This window comes from Clupea harengus, chromosome 26 (assembly GCF_900700415.2).
Source record: "Clupea harengus chromosome 26, Ch_v2.0.2, whole genome shotgun sequence".
In the NCBI taxonomy this organism is placed as follows: domain Eukaryota; kingdom Metazoa; phylum Chordata; class Actinopteri; order Clupeiformes; family Clupeidae; genus Clupea; species Clupea harengus.
Window position 1 is genome coordinate 5,681,425 of NC_045177.1, and position 24,217 is coordinate 5,705,641.

General features: G+C 42.6%; 1 protein-coding gene across 1 annotated transcript; it reads right to left on the bottom strand.

Moving 5' to 3' along the window:
* Nucleotides 1-8,540: 8,540 nt before the first annotated feature.
* LOC116219733 (stonustoxin subunit beta-like) lies at nucleotides 8,541-21,726 on the bottom strand (the record flags this gene model as incomplete). The annotated part of the gene is made up of 4 exons (XM_031563480.1): nucleotides 8,541-9,076; nucleotides 10,549-11,970; nucleotides 12,164-12,239; nucleotides 21,718-21,726. Coding segments are annotated over 4 exons (2,043 nt in total), but the record flags the coding sequence as incomplete, so codon positions are not given.
* Between the last annotated feature and the right edge of the window lie 2,491 nt (nucleotides 21,727-24,217).

The following is a 24,217-nucleotide window of genomic DNA, read 5'->3' on the forward strand; positions in this document are numbered from 1 at the left end:
AAAAGGGATCATGTAACGAATTTGCTCCGGGAGCTCAATCCTCGAGGGTGCCAATGCTCAAAAAAATAAAGTCTTTTCAGAGACCTCAAGCTGATGTGTACACCGTGTAAACATGACACCATGTCCACGATTACAGCGTACGAGTGTCCCTCATTAAAATATTGTATGCACTGCTGCGGTATATCTGGTCCTTCAGTCTGGTCTGCTTCATTTAAAAACTCTAAAGACCACACGAAAAACAAATCGCGTTAATCGGCTCATATGGTTGCCACAAAATGGGCAAAACACCACTCTCGCTGTCAATCTTGGGGTCACCATGAACTCCAATCAACTAAAGTTTGAGCGCTTTCGTTATCAACTTCCATAAGACATACCGTATATACGTAGGCCTATATATGTCTATGATCACTTCACGTCAATCACGGAGTTGTACATTCCCTTTCCGGTTAATGTCGTTTGTAAATTTGTTTCGGGACTTGTAAAACTGTTTTGCGTCTTGTTAATTTGTTTTCTGAAATGTAAATTTGTTTTCTGAAATGTAAATTTGTTTCGGGACTTGTAAATGTGTTATGGTAATGTAATTTTGTTTTATGATATGTAAAAATGTTTTCCAAAATGTAAATTTGTCTCAAGCTTTGTAAAAGTGTTTCAGATTTTGTAATGTTGGTTTGCACCTCTCGGCCACCGTATTTATCAGATGCTGAGTGGCACAGCGGTGCACTGTTGGATGGGAGGCAAAAAACAACCGTCCACCCCCGCCTTAGCCGGAAGGCATTGTCGGGGAGCTGAGGTAAGAAACCAACATCTTAGCCCCTGTGGCCATCAAGGTGGGAATGGATTGACCGATTGCAGGGGCTTCATGGCTGAGCTAAGAAAGTAGACTGTGTAGGCCATCGCTGAGATGTTGTTCTCAATTAAAGAGCTCCTGCTATTTGACCGTTGTTCTCCCACCCATTCAGGCAAAGAGCCTGCATTCAGACGGAAGCCCTGAGGTAACGATCCCAGAGCATCGATCTCAGAGCGGGGGCCTGGTAAGATGAGTTTATTTAACAAACACTTTGGGCCAAATGATCAATGAGATGGATGGCCAGATTGCATTGCTCTGACCGCATTTAAACTAGCTGCGGATCCCTGGCTCTATACCAAAGCACTGGAAATCAGAAGCATTTTAATTCTTTACTGGCTGTGGTGAAGTGAGAAACTTTTATTTATAAATGTACTATTTAAAAGTTCACAGATGAGAGCTGTGGAAAGATTCATTTTCATGTTCAGTAGGCTTTTCTCTCCCCTGAGCTCCAGTCTCAGATGGATTCACACCTGTATGAGGAAGCAGTTGAAGTCTTCACCCCGAATGTATGCATAGTAATCTCCTCTAAATGCCACAGTTCTTTTTTATCTGTTGTCCCATGCAAACCCTAAGTAAATCTGTTGTACTGCATGTGTGATTAGTTGTGAAGTTGTTTTCAATGACTTGTAAACACACATTTTAATTAAGTATATGTAATTGAAGAATGTCAGTCAGCATGTGTAAATGCAAGATATATAAGTTTCTATGTAAGTCCATTGAACTACATAGACTCATGACTGAAACAAGTTATACATAGTCGAGTCATACGCTTATTTAACAGATTATAATTTTGGGAAGAATGCATGACGGCTGCTTAATCTAACAACCGTTTGCAGGTGGTCTCAAACAAAGCGTTTGATGCTGCAAAGACCTGATATATTGTGTGGACGTGTGGATGTGTTTGTTTATGCGTGTTTGATGGTAGATGTGCCCCAAGGCAACCAGGCCCCATTGATTCTGCAATGAAGGTAGGTTGTGTGTGTGTGTGTGTGTGTGTGTGTGTGTGTGTGTGAGTGTGAGTGTGAGTGTGAGTGTGTGTGTGTGTGTGTGTGTGTGTGTGGAGGGTGGGGGTGGGGGGGGGGGGAATCGCTTCAACAGGTTTCACCGTGTCCCTGTCGCCCCCATCTCTCCTATCCGTGGTTAAAGACCCATCAAACATTCACGCTTAATGGCTGTGGTATTTCAGACATTAAAGCCTGGTGGAGAGGGGACGGGGCAGCGGAGCAGAGCGGAGAGCTAATTGAAGTCTGCTGACACCCATTAGCCACTGCCAGCGGTTCGGTAGTGAGTGATAGAAAAAGAGAGAGAGAAGAGAGTGAAAGAGAAAGAGGAAAAGAGAGAGAGAGAGTGATGAAAAGAGAAAGAGTGAGAAAAAGAGAGAGAGAGAGAGAGGAAAAAACAGAAAGAGAGAGAGGAAAAGAGAGAGGGAGTGAGTGAGAAAGAGAGACAGATAGAGAGGAAGAGAGTGATAAAGAAAGAGAGGGGTGGGGAAGAGGAGGGCATGTTAAGGGACTCTGGGCTCTAGAGAGCTGGAGATCTCTCTCCTCTGGTCCCTTCCACTGTGTGTTCCACTGTGTGTTCTACTGTGTGTTCCACTGTGTGTTCTACTGTGTGTTCCACTGTGTGTTCTACTGTGTGTTCCACTGTGTGTTCCACTGTGTGTTCTGAGCTGGAGATCTCTCTCCTCTGGTCCCTTCCACTGTGTGTTCTACTGTGTGTTCTACTGTGTGTTCCACTGTGTGTTCCACTGTGTGTTCTACTGTGTGTTCTACTGTGTGTTCCACTGTGTGTTCTGAGCTGGAGATCTCTCTCCTCTGGTCCCTTCCACTGTGTGTTCTTAGGCTGCAGTACAGACGAGCGCTACAGCAGCTGGGGTTGATCTGACAAAGCCTTTGAGGGAGGGCTGACATGGATTTGAAGAAGCATTAGCGCTCTTACAAAGATTAGCAAAGTGTACGACATGGCATGTAACTTCCTGCGCATAAACAGTAAAAAACATTAATCTTCTTCTTCTTCTTCTTGAATCTTCATGGGTGCTTCCCCAAGCAAGCAGGATGAGCACACTTAATGCCACATTGACCCCCAGCTTCATGAAGAACACTGACCATTCCTTTGTGAAACATGCTGAATTATCTGTGCTTCTTTGTGCAGCTGCTCTGAAAGAAAAATCCAAGCCTTGGTTAGTGGAGAGCAGCTGTATACTGCAATGACATTGTGGTTGACAAAAGGGTCCATGGCCATGGTGACCCGAAACCACATGAATGATAGTAGAGCTCCAGGCCCATTTGGTGACCACGCAGTACATCGTGCCGCCCGCCCCCTCCTTTTAAGATTGGTGCCGGCGCCCTCGGCTATTATCTGCGTCGGCTGTTCTAGGAACTGTTACTGTACACTGACACTTTCATGAAGAAGGGAAAGAGAAAGATCAGAGAATCACACGCCCATACGCACACACACGCAGCACAGACACACGCAGCATGCTCACTCATCCATTTAAGGACACATACAAAGACATGACACACACACACACACATTTACAGATAATAGGTAACAGATTACAGATAACAGATAATAGGACTTTCCGATAAATATACACTGCTCCTCTGAATTTAATTTTGTCTTGATTGAGCACACAAAGACACAAATGGACACACACATACACACTGAGAGCACCAAGTAATAAATAAGACAGTCTTTTACAGTTCTCAGTCGCTTTGGGACATTAAATGCAATGACAAAAAGAATAGATGTTACTATTAGTAATCAACATTTTTTTTAAGGCCTCGATGCCATTTTCTGATGGTGTTTGTGTGGCAGAAATTTACATTGACTCAAATGGCTACACACAGTTAGTTGCCATTCTGATCCTTATAAAGCCTCTCACACTCTGAGGGATGAGATCACTGCGGATGATTCACTGGAGGGTGAGATTTTGTATGCTGTAAAATGGTGAAAATGTGACTGAACACCTTGTTTTCTGAGATAGTGTCACATACTGTTACGGTGTATTTCCCTCATGCTGGCCTGGCACATCCACTCTGGTTCATTGACCCGTGACATTTAAGACACCGTTCCTGCACTTGGACATATTTTATCAAGCCTTATCATCAGACAAGTACTCCATCGAATGAGTGTCAAAAATGTACGGTGTCACTGAAACTGATGAAATATGTACTTGACAAACAATGATAAATCGTTGAACCATTTTGCATGTCATGACTTACGCAATGAACTCAATGACTATTCAACAGAGAAGCTGCATAATGCATTTTGATCAACATGACACATACGATTGATTGGTTGACAAATGATAACGCAGGTAACTGCGGGCCAATAGCACAAGCTCATTTGTATGAATGTACCAAAGCATTTGCAATGTGTTCAAAAGAATGAGAAATTGTAGCTATCATGTGTACAAGTGACTAGATGATGTGGAGGTTGTAGAAGTTGTTTTGTAAAATTTCAGGTCTGATCTAAGAAATTTACTAAATCGACTGAGAAACTGTAATTGGGTCATTATTCATTGTAAACAACAATCATTATTCAGTGTAAACAACAATCAGTTTGAGTCAATACAATGTCATGACACTTTAGTGCACGCTGACACGCCAGAGAGATCAACAGCACACAGTCACAGTAACAACACCATTCATTCAGCTAAAGGGGAAAAAACAAAAAGCCGAAGTACATCCTTCAAAAAAACTGCATACTCCAAATTCTCTCTCTCTCTCCACTTCCTGCTCCTTGAATACATGAGTGAAAACCATCCTGCACATGCTGTCTCTCTCTCTCTCTCTCTCTCTCTGTCTCTCTCTCTGTCTGTCTCGCTCTACTGAGGCAGACTGAGGCACTGACCTGTGTTTGAGGCAGTAGTGGCAGCGGTGGCACCAGAACCTGCCTGCTCTTAATGAGTGCCCGTGGCCGGCCCCGTGTGCGGACCTCGGTGGAGCCTGTGTTAGCTAATGATGGGCTAATGGACTGGGCAAGCCACAGCAGACTAATGGGGTCCCTCCTAGGGCCGCCCAGCACGTCTGCTTGCATGTAAATGTTGATTTGTTTTGAGTGTGTGTGTGTGAGTGAGTGACACAGTAAGAGAGAGAGAGAGAGAGAGAGACCAATATTACCCATTAGAATGATCAGAAAAGAACACACAAACACACTGGTTAAGTGCAGTTGTGTGTCTGTGTGTGTGTGTGTGTGTACAAGCATTCCATTAGGGAAATTACCTGAATAAATGGTGAAACATTGTGAGTGTGTATCTGTGAGTTTATGTGTATCCATGTGGGTATATATGCATTTGTGTATGTGTGTCTGTGTATGTCATTGTGTTCATATCAGTTAGTGTGTTTGTGCTTGTGTGTGTGTGTGTGTGTGTGTGTGTGTGTTCCTCTCCTCTCCACTACTCTCCTCTACTCTCTTCTCCTCTCCCCAACACTGACCCTTAACACTGTTTCTCCTCTCCTCTCCTGTCCTCTCCCCAAATCTGACCCTTAACACTTGTGCTCTTCTCCTCTCCCCTCTTTTCCTCTGCTCTGCTCTGCTCTCCTCTCCTGACCCTTACCACTGGTGCTTCTCTCCTCTCCTCTCCTCTCCTCTCCTCTCCTCTCCCTAACACTGACCCTTAACACTGGTGCTCCTCTGCTCTCCCCTCCTCTCCTCTCCTCTCCCCAACCCTGACCTTTAACATTGGTGCTCCTCTCCTCGCCCCAAATTTGACCCTTAGCACTGGTGCTCCTCTCCTCTCCTCTCCACTCCTCTCCCCTCCCCTCCCCTCCCCTCCCCTTCCCTCCCCCTCCTCTCCCCAACCCTGACACTTAACACTGGTCCTCTTCTCTCTCCTCTCCTCTCCTCTCCTCTCCTCTCCTCTCCTCTCCCCAACCCTGACACTTAACACTGGTCCTCTTCTCCTCTCCTCTCCTCTCCTCTCCTCTCCTCTCCTCTCCACTCCTCTCCCCTCCCCTCCCCTCCCCTCCCCTCCCCTTCCCTCCCCTCCTCTCCCCAACCCTGACACTTAACACTGGTCCTCTTCTCCTCTCCTCTCCTCTCCTCTCCTCTCCTCTCCTCTCCTCTCCCCAACCCTGACACTTAACACTGGTCCTCTTCTCCTCTCCTCTCCACTCCTCTCCTCTCTGTAATATGTAGTCACTTTAAATGAAAGAAAGATGGATACTTTATTTATCCAGAGGTAAATTGAGGAAATCCAGTAGCTTTTACAACTCACAAATAGAAGTGAAACTTACAAAACATAAATACACACAAATAGTAATGAGACACGCATGAATGAGTGACAAGACTAAGATATTGTTGAGTCATGATGAGCAATAGAAACTAACCAGTGTAAGGCGTGATTTCCTAAACCAATGGCCGAATAGGTGTCCTGAAGGTGTCTCTCTTCACTTTGCTGAAAACATATCCTTTATTAAATCAACTTTCTTTCATTGTCTGACTCCACTCAATCAGGAACTCAGCTCCTGTCTTTTAATGTAGATTGCTACCTGTTTTTGTAGGCTGATCTCCAACTCATTTATTTGAACGCCTATCGTCTGTTTTATGAATGCCCCTTACTTTTGATTAACCGGTTTCTTCGAGGGATAGTGTCGCACAGGATTTAGCCACAGCCTTTTATCTTGACATATTCCACGGACACAACCTGTTTCTAGTTCCAGATCCTAATTCAGAGGCTACAATGCTGTTACGGGACCTTGCAGCTTGTTCGATCGACTTGGTTCAGGGACAGGCGCCAGGCTGCCGTACGATTCCGTGTAACCAGTCGATCCAGTGCAAAGGCTGGTCGGCAATCCACCGCTGTATAATACCATTAACAGTTCTGCTGTAGCATGTATAGCTCAGTTGAATTAACCAGTAACCTCAAGTCTTACTCTTTACGCCGCTTTGGGTATGGAACTACTCCTAGCCAGTCATTGCGGAAACAGAGTTACCTACGAATACATCTCTAGTTAAGAATTTCTACCAGAGGCCACAGTGGGTCAGAGTTTAACAATTTATTTAGTCAGGTACAAGTTACTAATACAGTTACATATTGAACAAGTATAAGATGAATAATCTAAAGTTATAAGACTAAAAGAAACATACAAAACATACAAACACTCAGAGAATATGAACATACCTGGCTGCTTGGACTTGCCTCTCTGTAATTGATTATAACCAACTGTAGCTTTAATGCAGTGGTTCTCCAACTTTTTCTGTCATTCCCCAATTTGAGCAAGGGGGCCTTTTCAAGCCCCACCTGTCCCTCACCACTCCAATAAAATGGTAGGCCAAGCTTAAAATTGTCAAATTTATTGAAATAACGATAAGTTCCAAATCTTAATCAATAACAAATAACATGAGTTCAAAAATAAAGAAAATCAATAACAAATAACATCAGTTCAGAAATAGAGAAAATAAAAGTACTATGGTGTCAATCCATATCTAGACATATCTGAAAACAAAAACCCCAAAATCTATAACTCTGGGCTACAGACAGCGTATGTTGTACCGTGAAGGAATGCGACAGATCCCGGGTACAGCATACGGCGCGTGTTGCGACTGTCACAAAATAATTGGACACTGTTGTGCACCCTGCCACCCTTACAAAGCTTATGACTAAAATCACCACATGTACCAAACCAAATTAAATTCTAAATGCCAGCATAACTAAACATATCTAAACACATGCAATACCCCCTAATCAATAAAACTGGGCTACAGACAGCGTATGTTGTACGGTGAAGGAGTGCGACAGATCCCGGGTACAGCATACAGCGTGTCTTGTGACTGTCACCAGCCAATTGGGCACTGTTGTGCACCCTGCCAACCTATGGCCATATTGCCTACTGTTAAAGTTACTACCTAAAAGTATCTCCTTATCTGTTTCCAAAATTGATGTCTACTAACAAAAATGTTCCAATTGCTGATGGATGTGGAAACATTGCTCCTCATCCCCACTACTCCTCATCTACGCATATGGACAGCCAAACTCTACCCACTCACTCTGTTCTTTTCTTTCTCTCCTAATCCAGACTATCTTCGCTATGGGACGCTGCTGTAGTCTCTTCACCCGATCTACCTGTAGAAACCCTCGATAATTGCACCTACCGCCACCGCACTGCCGTACACTTACTCTACCCCATACCCTATGCTAGCATTTATATACAATATATATATTATTGCCACCACCGACATGTTTCTCTGTTCCTACTCCCCCTCCCTCCACACAAATACAAGGAAACAAGACTAAACGATCAATTAGACTGATCAGCATGATTGGACTAAATTATCAATTAAAAGTAATAGACTGATCAGCATGGTATAGATTGATTGGACTAAATGATCAATTAGACTGATCAGCATGAAGTTGATTGGAGTAAATGAATCATGTGTGAGTGTGTGTGTGTGTGTGTGTGTATGTGTGTGTGAAAGAAGGTGAGTGCGTGTGTGTGATAGAGGGTGAGTGTGTATGTGTGTGTGTGAAAGAGGATGAGTGTGTGTGTGTGTGTGTGTGTGTGTGTGTGTGTGTGTGTGTGTGTGTGCGTGTGTGTGTGTGTGTTTGTAAGAGGATGAGTGTGTGTGTGTGTGTGTGTGTGTGTGTGTGTGTGAAAGAGGATAAGTGTGTGTCTCTCTTGAGAGGGATGCTGCAGATAGTGTGTGTGTGTGTGTGTGTAGAAGTCAGGAAGATGTGTGTGCGTGTCTCCTAGCACAAGGTCACTGAGCCGTCTTTATACTCAGTGGCAAAGCCTGCATAAAGGGTCTCATTGGTGAATGTGGTTTTGAAGGTGTGCAGGTGTGTGAGTGTGTCAAAGCAGACGCTGTAGAAGGACAGAGAGCCGGCCTCACGGTCCAGAAACACTCCCACTCTGGAAGAGGACTGGGGGATAGGGATGTTACCACTCTCATTAGTATCATTGTACCAGATGGAGTGGTGGCCATCGAGCTGCATCAAACACCAGGTCTTTGCATTCCCGCCAAGTACGCAATCATTTCCCTCTCCATTTCTATTCATGCTTTCATAGACCACACCCATATAACTCTTCCCTACCAACTCACACTCCCAGTAGCAGCGTCCAATCAGTGGCTCTTTGCTCAGCACCTGCCACCAGTAATCAAATCTCTTATGGCTGATAGGATTATGATATGGCTGTGGCGCCTCCACCCATGTCACCTTCCTCCCAGACAGACTGACATTAAGGTGCGCCGTGTCTGGGTCCAGTGTGAGCTTACAGGCCCAGGCTGCAAACACAAAACACAGCAGACAACACACATCATAATGAGACAACATAAACACATACCATACACATACAGACAAACACACACACACACAGACACACAGACACACACACACACACAACATTACTAAGTCCTATGCACACACACACACAGACATACAAACACACAACATCACTAAGCCTTATGCACACACACACACACACACACACACACACACACACACACACACACAACAATACAGCCCTATGCCAGCCAACATTACTAAGCCCTATGCACAGGGGCGGAGATCCCATTTCATTGTAGGGGGGGACAATACATGGTCAAATTTCAGAGAGTAATTCCGGGGGGGGGGACATGAAAAAGTTGCTTTCACGAGTGCTAGCATAAACTGCTAAATACCGAATTCTCTTATCACATTTACAAACAGAAATTCGAAGTCATTTTAGAACACGAAATATTTATTATATTTAAGAGAACTTGATGCTCAAAATAAGTTATAAAACAGCTCACGGACACTTTGACAGGGAATCAAACTAGTAACCTCCTGATTATAATACGACTTCTCTACCCCCTGTACCACTGCCACCCCACGTCGTAATTCCAGGATAGTTAATCGACCACACGAAAAGATGACATTAATTTACCCTCAGATAATTTAACAAATCTGGAGAGGCACTGAGATGTAGACCTACGTTTATTAACTAGCATGAACCTGCCCCTGACAGGACAGTGTCTAGACTGTCTAGCTAGCTATCTTAACGGTGTTAATTACCGGCATGCGTGTGTTAATCGGCAAACGTTGACGTTGTCATGCCAATCCATTAAGAAACGTATGTATACTTGTACATATCGATTGGAACTTCGTAAATGAAGTTTAGAAAAAAAACGTCTTCTTTACATGTTCTTACTGCGTTCGAGAATGAGGTAAATCTCTTTAGATATCGTGTATCATAGCGGCAGCGACAGGGGACAGAGGAGGAAACAGTCTGACAATCTGACCGTGTAGGCTACTGGGCTGATTAACTGAAACACGGAGCTGCCGGTAGCCCTGCCCGTTGGAAACAGCATGTGAACCAACCCACTTTGAGGAATAGGGGGAACATGATTTTTCAACACTTAAAAAACACATTGTTTTACGTCTATAATTAGCTTGTGTCGTCGTATTTTTATTTCATATTACTATATTTTTCAATTTTTTTTTTTTGTTTCCAATGATTGTTGGGGGGGGGGGACAACTTTATGGTGGGGGGGACACGTCCCCCCCGTCCCCCCCGCGATCTCCGCCTATGCCTATGCACACGCACACACACACACAGACATTTAACACGCATCACCATGGTACGGCATAAACAAACCTTACACTGACACACAAACATACACACATTACAATGGTATAGCATAAACATATACCTTACACTGTCACACAAACACAGCATGCATTAATCGTAATAAAGAGTGTTATGACTGAAACTTACATTGTTGTAGTGGGAGGCTTGTTACATGTGGGTCCATCAGGACAGATTCACGATACCAGCGGACTGCAGCTCCCGGGCGCTCTGGGTCTGGAATGAAACTGATCACTTTCTTGAAGGATGCACTTTCAAAGAGCCTGCGTGAGGAGCGCAGGTTCTCATTAACATCTTGTCTCTTGTACCAGGGAACTTCCTGTGTTGGATCCTGTTCAGGAGTGCTGCTGGTGGATCCACACTTGAAGTTCTCAACTGCCTGTGAAATTTTTTTCAAGTACGGCTCCTCGTAAATCAGAGAGGTGAAGCAGAACACAAAGGCATCTATGACTTTTGGGCCCATGAGGAAAGTCTCAAGCTCAAAGCCTTCAGCTTTAATCATGTAATCTGGTATTGCTTTGATGTTCATTGTGACCACGTTGATCTCAGTCTCCTTTCCATCCAGCCACTGTTCCATTTCTTTCCCACTGAAGCCAGATGCATCCCGGGACTTCAGGAGGTCTCTCAGGGCCGTTTCCTCCATGTTGCCTCCTCTGATGGCCGGGATCAGGCCTGACATTTTCCGTAGGAACTGAGCGGTGAAAAACCTCAGACTGTTTTGGAACGTCTTCAGTTTGCGAATGATATCTTTAGCCTTGATCTCTTTGCTACTCTTCAGCAGGTCGTTGGTTCTCACCTCAGCTTGGTGGAATTCATCCATCACCTTCTCTAGCTGAGAAACCAGTGTCTCTGAGATCATTCTCTTCAGCTTGGACTCAGTATTACTAAGCTTGCTCAGTGGATACAACCAGACCTTCACAGGCACAGCCTTCTCTCCTTTCTCCCCCAACAGACTGGGTAGCTCTTTGTACACCTTCACTGCCTCCTCGAATGTAGAAGGGAGGTCTTTCAGGTAAAAGTCACCATTGAATTTGCAGCTGCAGTTCTTCACCTTCTTCTTGTCTTGATCATCCATGTTTAGGCTTCCATCCCCACTGATCTCAATTGTTGGGATCTTCTTGATCATCACAGTCAGGTTTCCCTGAATTTCTTGCTTTTTTGAATCATCGCTGGCCATTTCTTGGAATTCCATGAATGCATCAGCCCCATAGAGCACCTGAGTCACAACATGTGTGGCATCTGTCATGGCAAACAACTCCGGCTTTGGAGTCTCTAGTTCTGATATCATGAGCTCTTTAACCTCGGTGTTCACATGGTAACCCAGGGTGACACTGCACTGACGACTGGAGGAGGTCTTCTGGTTGAGGTACTTTGCAGAACCTCCCACCTCCACCAGCCCACAGAGGAAGCTGGCCTTCACTGAGGCGCTCACGTCCAACAGACTGGTCTTCTCACTGAGGGACTCAGACATTGACACCTGGAGACGTGTGTTGGGCTGTGGACTGACACGTGTTTTGCTCTGTATGTCCTCAGAATTCCAGAGGTAGAATCCTGAAATGAGAGGTAAGACAGCAGTCGCATTACCGACACTGGCTTGTCCATGCCCCCATGGCACTAATACTGTACTGACACTGCCACTAATACAGTACTGACAATGGCATGGCCATGGCACTTATCCAGTAATACTGTGTGTGTGTGTGTGTGTGTGTGTGTGTGTGTGTGGGTGAGTGTAGACCTGCTGTACCTTTTATGAATTTGTCATTCCTGGCGTCGTAGAGCGCCCCCAGATCCAGGGATCTGCCGAGGGCGCTGACCACCAGCTGGGAGAACTCTGGACCGGGACCAACAACAGAAAGGAAAGCATTCAGACGCAAGCGCACACACACACACACACACACACACACACACACACACACAACCAGCATGGAGAACTCTGGACCCGGACCAATAGCAGAAAGGAAACCTTGTTTTGTTTGGGAGTACAGCCTCCTGTAATATGTTTGGAATGCAGGGACAATTTTGTAAACTCAGTGTGAAATCTGTTTTTTCTTCTTTGCTTATAACTCTGGATTTATATCTCATTATTATTTAGTTTGAGAAAATCTTGGATTTCAGCTTTTACCTGCTGTACAACTGTCTCCTTGTTAAGAAGGCTTGTATTAAGTCTCCAGTTTGTTTTCTTGGGTCTACTGTCTAAACAAAATGGACCTCATTCCTGAACGCAGTTATTACAAATTGAAATGTCCTCTTAACTCCACTTACGAAGTTCCTGGGACAATTCTGGCATTCCTGAATGGTTTCTCATCTGGGATTCGTTCTTAGCTAAGACCAGGATTTAAGAATGCGGAAAAGCAGTCCTAGATTTGAGATTTGAGTCTGCCCATGTTCTTAAGGGCTGAATTTGTGAGAAATCATTGGTGATTGCGTTCACATCCGTTCTACAGACATCCTCGGATTTAAATCATTATAATAATAATAAATACGAGAATATTTGTATCATTAACAATTACATTTCACATTTATAGTCATGATCAAAACGGCTTTGTTCAGGGACGACAATGTTTTCATAATATACGACGAGTGCTTAATATTGTAAAATTGTGGATGTATGGACACTGCTATTTCCGCATTGGATGCCGAGAAGGCCTTTGACAAGGTGGAGTGGCACTTCCTGTTTGAAGTTCTTCAAGATTCAAGATTTGGCATAAAGTAGAAGTTTCTCTGTGGGATTAGACTACTTTATGCTGACCCCCAGGCTGTAGTTGTAACACAATCTTCAGCACCCTTTAAGGGTTAAGTTGTACTCAAGCATACTAAAAATCCTTTTCTCAAAAATACATTAATGGTTTGGCACAACTCTCTTGCATATCTAGGAGAAATAACTAAACTATCTCAGTGTTTGGTAAGGATGACTTCCAGCCTGGTAGAGCACAACCAGGGTTTAAATCTGGGCAGCAGACCTTTACAATGAAAACTTGGTTCTCATGTCATTTGAAGAGCTGAAATCAAAATATGGGATTCCTGCAAAACTATTTTTTTTTTTTTAGAAGCTTCATCCTTTCCAGACAGACCAATAATTTGTAACTTCACCCCCTATCCACCCTAGAAGATTACACTTTGAAGTTTTTACTTTCTAGGGAACAGGTTTCATTATTATATGAGCCTTCTGTAAGCAAGTTTAAAGAGTCATCACAACGCTCACTTCAAGCATGGAGAATGGACTTGCGGGAGAATTTAACAGAGGAGGAATGGTCAGAAGCATGTTTTCTAGCTCAAATCCAATCCATAAATCCAAACTCCAAACTGTTGCAATATAAATGGATAAGTAGATTGTACATAAGACCAGCTAAATTGCATCACTTTAATCCTAACATACCTGATACTGGCTTATAATGTAAAGACCAAAAAGGTTCTTTATTACATTGTATCAGGGAAATATCCAATGATTTTTGGAGGAAAGTGTTAGACCTTGCTAGCCAAATCATTGGCGGGAAGAGCCTCTTAGTTTTGAAAGATGTATAGCTCGCTCATGGAAATCAGAAAACCTGTGCCAAATCAAAATGGTTGAGGGGAATGACTTCTTACTTAGCTTTAGAAAGGAAAAGTTACACAACAAAAAATAGACTTGACAAGTTTTGGAAAATATGGAACATTTTCTACAATTTCCTTGAGAATAACAACATGGATGTTGATGGTTGGATGGATGATAAGATGAATGGAGTCATTTTTGTTTTTGTTTTTGTTTTGATTTTGATTTCCTCTAAACGATCTAAGTTAGCCAATGTAATCCTAATGACTGTAACACACTGTCTTCTGTGACAAAAACATCTAACGTATTTGCTATATGTGAGGGCAATTTCTATTATATGTGCCTTGTTGTGTTGTCGTGTATTGTTTGTCTGTTAAAAGAACAAAATTCGTAATAAATAATGTTTTAAAAATTATATTCTTGTCATTGATATCATATCTATGGAAGTTAACCAGAATGGACCTTGAAAACGGCTTCGTCTTTGGGTATAGAGCAGAGTGAACGGTGCACTTGTTGAATTTGTAAATCTATCTGTCGTCAAGCATGGGTTTAGTCTTCAGAAAGACGCTAATGAATGTTGGGGTTGAAGGTCCTTCTTTGCCTTACTTAATGCAATACATGCAAATATTATTACAACGTGAGTGTCGCTCAAGGTCTGTTATCTTAACCTAGAGAGTTCTCTGTTGTTTAAGAGAATAAAGCTGACTATCTCTTAGCTCACTGTTAGCTGTCTCTAACTCCTCCACCCACTGTTCTGCCTCCGTTGTCCGTAACCAAGGCACAAGGCTATCACCAGTGATATTCTGAAATTTCTGATTCATCCCCGTCTTGAAGTTGTTAAGTTCTTGTTTCAAATAATTTGTGAAGTAATTTTTAAAGTCTAGCAATTCCTGCTTAAGTTCACATTCTGAAATAGCTTTGGCAGTGGTAAGTTCCTTTCGAGCAGGCTCCACTCTCTCCATGCTATCCAACGTGTTTTTCCTCTATCTCGTGTCCTTGTCGGTTTTAGATTTTCCCGAAGCTTTCTTGCCTTTGGCCCCACTCATACTAAGTCTTTCTAATTCATTGCGTGTACAATAGTATCTTGTTTTAGTGGGGTTTTCTTTGACTTGATCAGGAGAGTTTTACGGTCTATGCCGCTATCTTGAACATTCGCCCAGAAGTCCAAATGCGCTTTCATAATAATAGTTGTGTAGGGCTTATACTTCAACATCAGAATGCTTTACGATTGAAGATATGTCTATTTGTGGAGAGTTATATAGACATATATCAGTCCCTATAATGCATTATGGATACTTAATAAACATTTATAAATATGTTTGTAATACTTTATGAATAAAGTCTTAAAGTAAAGTGAATGAATACCTCTTTCTAATGGATCAACATAAATGAATAACTTTCTAATAGATCATCATGCATGAATACCCCCTTTTAATGAGTCACCATGACTAACCTTGGGTCATACTGGAGAGTAGCAGGCAGAAGTGCAGAGAGAAGAAGACGCGTTGCAGGCAGCGGATCCGGGAGACACTGAAGTCCAAAGATGGTCCTGTGGCAGTTGTCTCAGACGAGCCACCTAGTGGATATAGTAGTGGTGTCACCATCAATGGTCTTTGACATGGAGTAACAGATGGAACTTGGAACTTGGCTACAGAAGGACGTAATCTTTCCTCTTTTCCGTTACTTCACATTAGTGGCCGCTTGCTTATGAACAGTGGTGTAGTGGTCCCTGGAGAAGTGGGTATACTCTGAATTTTGCAATTTTTTTAAGCAGCCCATACAGCACAGGATAAACGCCCTGTTTTGAGAAGTGCAATGCTGACTGAAAAATAAGTGGGTATACTCCGTATACCTGCAGATACTCTGGACTACACCACTGCTTATGAAGCTGCTGAGTCATGCTGGGCAGAGGAGACATGGCAGACCCACTCTGGGCCTCTGTACAGCAAACATTAAAGTGATGACTAATGCTAAGTGTAGAGACTCTAATTGAAACCTTAAAGTGCTGACTAATGCTAAGTGTAAAGATTCTAATTGAAACATTCAAGTGCTGACTAATGCTTAATGTAGAGATTCTAATTGAAATCTTAAAGTCCTTGCTAATGCTAAATGTAGAGATTCTTATTGAAACCTTAAAGTGCTGACTAATGCTTTAATGTAGAGATTCTAATTGAAATCTTAAAGTCCTTGCTAATGCTAAATGTAGAGATTCTAATTGAAACCTTAAAGTGCGTAAAGAGCATGTAACAGCATGTGAACAGCATGTGAACAGGCCCACTCATAACTGGAATCACACCATTGATCTTAATTGGTTTAGAAATCGACCGTCTAATAGTTCTAAATGCAAAAGCATCACCTAATTCTTTTCAATATTTAATTAGATCTCGGTGCACTCTCCAAGTTAATCTGCAGGCATAGTTTATCTGACAAGACCACAATAGAGTTCATGTAAAAACTACCAGCCGCACTTGCCTCAGCTCTTAAGCATATCCAAACCTCATGTAGACCTACTTACAAATGGTGTCACAAGTGTGCTTCACTCAACCCTTGACACTGTTCCACCACTGAAAACAGAAAAGACCCTGACTGACTTGTGCCCTCAAACAAACTACTCAAAATCTAGAAAGACAATGGTATAGTACCTGATGTGTCCGTGCTGTGCATGACCATAAACCATGAAATTACATTTAAGTCCGATACAAGGTCTTCAACCTCCCTAAGCCTACCCTAAAAGCAGTACAAACCTGCATACCATTGCCTTAAAATACTCACCAGGTACTCTTTCCTTAGGTCTGTTTGTGTGCGTGTGCGTTTGCGTGAAGCAGTCGTTCTCTTGCTGAAGACAGACGATTCACTGTACTGAGGAGTTCAGATACTTATATACACACACCAGAGGGTGGTTCAGATATTTAAACACATACACATACACCAGAGGGCGGTTTGGAATAAAAAGGATTCCAAGGAATCCCTTTGTATGTGTGTGTACATGTGTGTGTGGGGTGTGTGTGTGTATATGTGTGTGTGTGTATATGTGTGTGTGTGTGTGTGTGTACATGTGTGTGTGTGTGTGGGGTGTGTGTGTATATGTGTTTGTGTGTGTGTGTGTGTGTACATGTGTGTGTGGGGGGGGGGGGGTGTGGGGTGTGTGTGTGTGTGTGTGTGTGTGTATATGTGTTTGTGTGTGTGTGTGCGTAACACAGTTTCCACCATGACATTTGACACTGTGACTATGTGTTCAACTATGTTGAGCACATCTTGAACAGATCCCCCGACTTTAAAGGTGTCACAAGGTGTACCTGTGTAACTGCTTTGCCCACTAAAGGAAAATAGGTGGTAGGCATGCAGTTGATCCTTACTATTCCGACAAAAAAAACCTCTGCGTCAACATTATGTTTCATCAAATCGATTAAGATAAAAATGCCCATTATGTTTGCAACATGAGACTTTGATTTCCTAGTCGCAGTAGTGGCACATATGAAACCAAGGAAGTGGGAGAGGGGGGAAAGGTGGTGGGGTATATAGAGTTAGGGTTACGGTGGGGTATAGAGGGTTACAGTGGGGTATAGAGGGTTACGGTGGGGTATATAGGGTTAGGGTTAAATATCATATAGTCAATTAAATATATGTAATTTAGGGGCTTGCCACTCGGGATTCTGATCTTTCTGCAGATTTTTTTTTTTTAATCTACCTTTCTCTGATGCATGTTCACACCTGTGCTAATATATGTAATTTAGGTAACATTACCATGGAAACATCAAATTGTTGAAACATGTTTATTGTTATATTTGTACTGTGTGTTTTACTATGTGATGGCAGGAAGATAGGTGCCAGTCATTATGTGGGACATCTCTGTATGCGGAGGTCATTCATTGTGGGATTGTGTTGAATGTCTGTAGACCTGTGGAAAAAGACAAAACAAACTGGAAAGCATTTTGTTTTAGAAGACTTTGATATGAAGGCCATGGGGTGTTAGTAAGACAGGACAAGACATAATACAAGGTTATTGAAAAAGCTAAACAAACCCATATTTCTTTTATTTTTGCAAAGTTTGCGTACTTGTATTAGACAAATCACTGACAAAGGCATACAAACATCATAAACACAAACATAGGCAAATAGGGCAGTCTAGTGTTAGGGTGAACTGGTGACATTGATCACTTTGGATCCTATACAAGACACCATCACCACACAAGCTTTAGCAATAAATCGCTTATCCCCCCCCCTAAGGGCAGGCTTAAAGCACGTAGTTATTTTCATGTTATTCCTACATGCATTTAATATCTGCCATTTTGCGAGTTTGAGCATCACCAAGAAAACTTTGAGGAAGCATTACACAACCTGCACATACACCTGCAGCACCTGTCATAACTTGCAGAAGGAGGAAGAAATTAAAACCCAAAATAATAGGGGACGCTGTTCCGCAATGATGGCCATGCTCAATTATTGAGACATCAGAAAATGTGAAGCAAACACATTTTTGAACTGGAGCCAGGAACATTGTTTTCCACAGAACTAATTCTGAGAGAAAAAAAAGTAGAGAATGGAAGGTCATCTTAATGTTCCTAGTTACAGTTGAATTGAGAGGGACAGAGATAAGAGGGTTCTTGGAATTGGCGCAGGTTTCAGTGAAGCACAGGTGCAAGACAGTTGAAATACCCTATTATGATGTCACAATGGCCCAATGTAAGTCTATGGGAGAATTTGTATTCGTTTTTCGTTAATATCTTAAAAAGTATAAAGTTTAGAAAAATGAAAAATACATAGCACATGTGTCCTTTATAAGACCTACGCGACAAAGTTTGAACGAATGGACTATTGCTGAATAAAATAGGCTACTTCACACTATAACATCTTGGTTTCATTAATGAGCAAATAAACATTGTATGTTACATCAGTGGCTACTGATGAGATGAAATTCGGGCATGATCTAGGGGTCAGTGTCATAGTACGTTGTACTTTGACCCACTTAAAGTATACACTATATGGACAAATGTATTTGGCCACACCTGTTCATTATTGAATTCAGGTGTTTCAATCAGACCCATTGCCACAGGTGTATAAAATCAAGCACCTCGCCATGCAGTCTCCTTTTGCAAACATTTGTTATCCAAAATGGATTGTTCTGAAGAGCTCAGTGACTTTAGGCTTGGTATTGTGTAGTGATGGCGAAATTAAGCTTCATGATACTTTGAAGCTTTCCAGCCAGGCGTGTTGACCATTACACAGCCATCACACAACCTGCACATACACCTGCAGCACCTGTCATAACTTGCAGAAGGAGGAAGAAATGAAAACCCAAAATAATAGGGACGCTGTTCCGCAATGATGGCCATGATCAATCATTGAGACATCAGAAAATGTGAAACAAACACATTTTTGAACTGGAGCCAGGAACATTGTTTTCCACAGAACTAATTCTGAGAGAAAAAAAAGTAGAGAATGGAAGGTCATCTTAATGTTCCTAGTTACAGTTGAATTGAAGGGGACAGAGATAAGAGGTTCCTTGGAATTGGCGCAGGTGTCAGTAGGTGGGTTTCCATTCAGCTCGTTCACATTAGCTATGCGCATTCACGGTGATTCGCACAAACCAAATGTGCATCAGCGACCGTTTCCAATCACCTGAGTCATAAGTCTAATTTGGAGGAAGAGTTTTGTGTCTATAATGGACGCCCTCCTCTCCGCAATCGGAATTATCAATGTTGTGGCTATTGAGCTATTTACTTTAATAGCTGCTAGAAGGACAAGGCGTAGAATGATTTTACATATTTTACGCACTCAGATAGCAGCGAATTCAATACCCCGCAGACCTCCGTACATCTGGGAACGAGCGCGGTCTAGGGAGTTTGTTCATTTGGTGAAGGCCCACTTCACTGATCCAGAGTGTGGGTGGAAAACTTTAGGCTAACCAGGTCAGGATTCGAAGAATTGTGCTAACTGATAGGCCCTACTGTGTCGCCTGCAAGTGTTTGCTGCCGAAAGCCTGTCCCCACAGACAAGCGCATTGCTATAGCGCTTTATAAACTTGCAACATGCGCAGAATACCGTGTTGTGGGAGAAACCTTTGGCGTAAGCAAGACTACTGCCCATAATTGTGTGTATGCAGTATGCTTTGCCATCTGTGAACAAGCCAAACAACATATAAAGTTACCCGACCTTGGCGAGGCGCAAGAGATTGCTGACCACAACAACCGCGCACACCATGTCCCGCAGCTGTTTGGTGCACTGGATGGAACTCCATACTTCCCATACTTCCCCCAGCAGCAGGCTATCAGGATTTTGTCAACCATAAAGGATGGCCTAGTATCCCTTGTCGATGCTGCTGTGTTCGCCGCAGAGAAGTCAAGTCAAATCAAGTCGAATTTCTATACAGCGCATTTGATATGGTAAGCCCACCACCCAATTCGCGTAAATAGAATAAAATGAATGACACAAAACTAAACAAAAACAATAAGACAATAATTTACAACAACAAAAAAGTGTGTCTGGGGGGATAACATGTCCATCCAACTGCAAGTTTGCACGTAAATCAAGTTCATCCAGTGGCGGCTGGTGAATTTTTTTCTGGGGGGGGGGCGCAGTTGGGCGGCGCTTTTAAAATAGCACTCCACAATGAGAAGAAAAGAGTTTGAGTAGAATATTTGAAAAAAAAAAAAAAGCTTTATTTCAACAACACACAGTGCTCAACACTATCCAATAACAACCATCAACAAACTGTAACTTTTGGGCATGAGAGGTTCAGAGCAGAATGGTTTCAGAGGTTTACAGAATAAAACAGGTGCCCACACCCTCATTTACATTTAGTCATTTAGCAGACGCTAAACCCTCACATGAGAGGTTTAGAGCACAAGAGATTCAGAAAGAGATATCACATTTTACATTGGGTGTTTGACAAGAGTAGGCCCCACTACTTATAAAGAAATTTAGCCCTCCTCTCTTTCAAGTTGGCAAATCTCTCAATAACTTTTCCCTCACAACAGCCAGCATACAGTCAAGTTCATTCTGGACTGTTTTGGATGTTCCCTTAAACACAGATGCTCTTTCAGTGCACTGTCAAGTGAGGCAACGACGTCCACCAAGCCACGGAATATCCCTGGGTTATCCGAGTTCTTGCTCTCATCATGACCACGCAGGTCCAACTCAAATGCACCACAGAACTTCACACAGTCTATTATTCTTGAGAGAATGTGTCTGTTTTTCCTTACTTCTTCATTGTGTTTTCGAATGCCAATTCGGTACCCTGCGTCGAGCTGCTTTGCTATACTCAGTCTTCCAAAGAGGCTTAGCTTCAGGCTGTTAGTTAGATGGCTGCGGCAAGATTCGTGCTTCTTACATTTGTCGTTGAAGTGCTTTAGATCCTTCATCCCCGTTGCAGTCCAGATTGTTTCAGTCCCAGGACTTTGGAACAACAGGCAGGGAAAACAAAAAAACGCATTACTCAATGAACAACCAGCTAACCAGCTCCGGTTAGCATACAGGCTTGAGGAGAAGCTACGGGTGTACGTTCTCCCGCGGTCGATGCTCTGCTGCTGCATTTTTAAATCCGGACGTTCGGGTCCCATGTCTTTCAGTCTCTTCTTATCGACATCTGATCGTCGATTGAAAGGTGTTTCACGAAGAGATACCACAGAGTTTTCAGTTGCCATACTCACAGAATCAAAGTCTCTGCTAGCTATGTTGCTCTCCTAGATACGTGAGATTTATATGGGATGTGAGGGAATGATAAAGGTCTCTGATTCGACGAATAGTCCAGTCGCGTTGAAATAAGAAACGATGTCATTGGCTAGGGCGCAAAATTTTGCGCCCCAGGATCGAACTTTCATCCGCCAATGAGAAGCTGTCCTTGCTCAAATGTTGCAGAAAAGTATGAGAGCTCCCATTGACTTCCATTTGGCCGGCGCCCCTCCACGGAGGAGTGGCTTATCTCAGTGATAACGAATGGCAATATATTATATTTGGTCACATTTAAGTGGTTGTTGACAGGGGCTTACGGTCTCCCACACACATTTAACGCGTTAACACAGTACATTTCTTATTTTAATTGTTTGGTATATAATGTTTTTTGCCTTTTTTTTTTTTTTTTTTTTCATCTCAAAATTTTAGGAGGGGCGGCGCCCTTGCGCCCTGTATTGACGCACCGCCACTGAGTTCATCGGTTAGCCTACAATAAACTAGGTAATGATGATGATGTCCATGGGCAATGAGGGGAAACAACACACAGCAACCCATATATTATATTAGTATATAACAGCAACTGCATATGCTGCATGAGGTGTGGTGTATTAGCTGACAGTCTGAGAAGCAGTAGAGCAGTGGTCGCCAACCCCTCGCTCTCCAAAATAAAATAAAAAATTAATTCAGAAACACATTTTTGCAAATTTTCTGTGTATTCTGAAATGTTTTCTAACGGACTTCGGAAGACCAACGTCAGAAAAGATCTCCGCCTGATTCATGAAGGCCTTACAATGGGTTCTTACACAGCCGAAGCGTTCTCAGGAGGATTCTTAAATTGAACTCGCGTTCTCGTGCACCTGGATTTACATACAGAAACGCACCGCCAGCTCCTTATAAGGGCATGCAACTGCAGCGCCGTGTGCACAATCGACAGACTCTACGGGCAACGCGAAAGCAACTTCAGACTGATTAAAATCATGTCAAAGCGGAAAGTGAACACCGGCGGTGAAGAAAACTGAGACCTAACTTCACCGGTGCAGAGGTGCAGATACTGTTGCAGAATGTAGATGTGTCCATTATATTCCGTTGTGTCTATATCCACGCGATTGAGTTTAGTGCTTATTTATTTATTCACTTACATTTGCAGTGTTCGTGTGTAGTGCTGTTGTTTATTTCATGACAATATAAAATGTATAAATAGCCATAACAGACAGATCATGAAAATAATATCCTATCTTGTTCGAACTTTACAGCGTCATCAAGTTTAGGCGCTCAGTTAAGGTAACCTTCTACTCTGTGGTGATATTAGCGGAAAAATTGAGAAGTTTCTCAAGTGAAAGAATGACAGCACTGGCAATGTCAGACCACCGAAAACTACTAAAATTCAGCATAAAAACACCTTAAAAACGCTAGAAAGACGCAACGCGCGGCGGATAAAATGTTGCTCTTTGTGACACATAACAATCGCTTATTAATTAGAATGGAATATAAATTAGCTAAAATAAGCGGGGTGTCTATTGGGCCCCACCCTGTTACAAATACGAATAGGTGGGCCTTGGAGTAGAAAAGGTTGAGAACCCCTGATTTAGTGTGTTCTTGGTCACATCAATTTGAAAGCTGGACCAAAGTGTTTCATTTCATTCAATTACAATTAGGCCAAATAAAAAACTAAGTTGTAAGTACAGTCGAGTCTGGACAGTCTTTTTCTCTCAATCACCAAGGCAGAGGTCGGTGATCTTGGGCCTAAAAAGGTTGGTGACCACTGCAGTAGAGGAACATCACATTCGGGCAGCCAGCAACACGGTTGTCTCTCACTGCGGCAGGACGTAAGTCTACAGTCCAACTCTGAACATAAACATGAACACAAATGACGCGAATCGCTCGAATAAACCGTTTAAATCTACGTTAAGCGCATTAACTCAATTCGAATAACTAGTTAAACCTAAAATAAACTACCTCCCTCTGGCGAATCAAATTTCTATGCGCATTGGGGAAGTTAATGCGCACCGCACGCGTTTCCAACCAGGATTAAATATTTGCATAGAACATGGGATTGAAACCCACCTAGAGAAGCACAGGTGCAAGCCAGTTGAAATACCCTATTATGATGTCACAATTGCCCAATGTAAGTCTATGGCAGAATTTGTATTAGTTTTTCTTTAATATCTTAAAAAGTATAAAGTTTAGTTTTTTTGTAATCTAGCTTCATCTGATGCATATTCACATCTGTGCTAATATGTAATTTAGCTAACATTACTGTGGAAACATCAAAACACATTTTTGAACTGGAGCCAAGAACATTGTTTTCCACAGAACTAATTAAAAGGATGGGACGTTTGCTGGAAGCCAGAAGGGTTTTTGGAACATTGGAACTTGTCTGTACCGACTAGAAGGTTTTGCCAATGACTTTTTCCATGGGATCTGGTTCCATATTTGTGTTGGCATGTTGGTTGGTTGGTTTGTTGATGATTCAACAGCGTTGTATGTGTCTGTGTGTGTATGCACAGATACTCTGTCCCCTCTACCTTTCAGGCTATTTGTGTCACTTCCACTGAGACTCATCCTTAATTTATTCATCTTTGTTATCAATCACACATT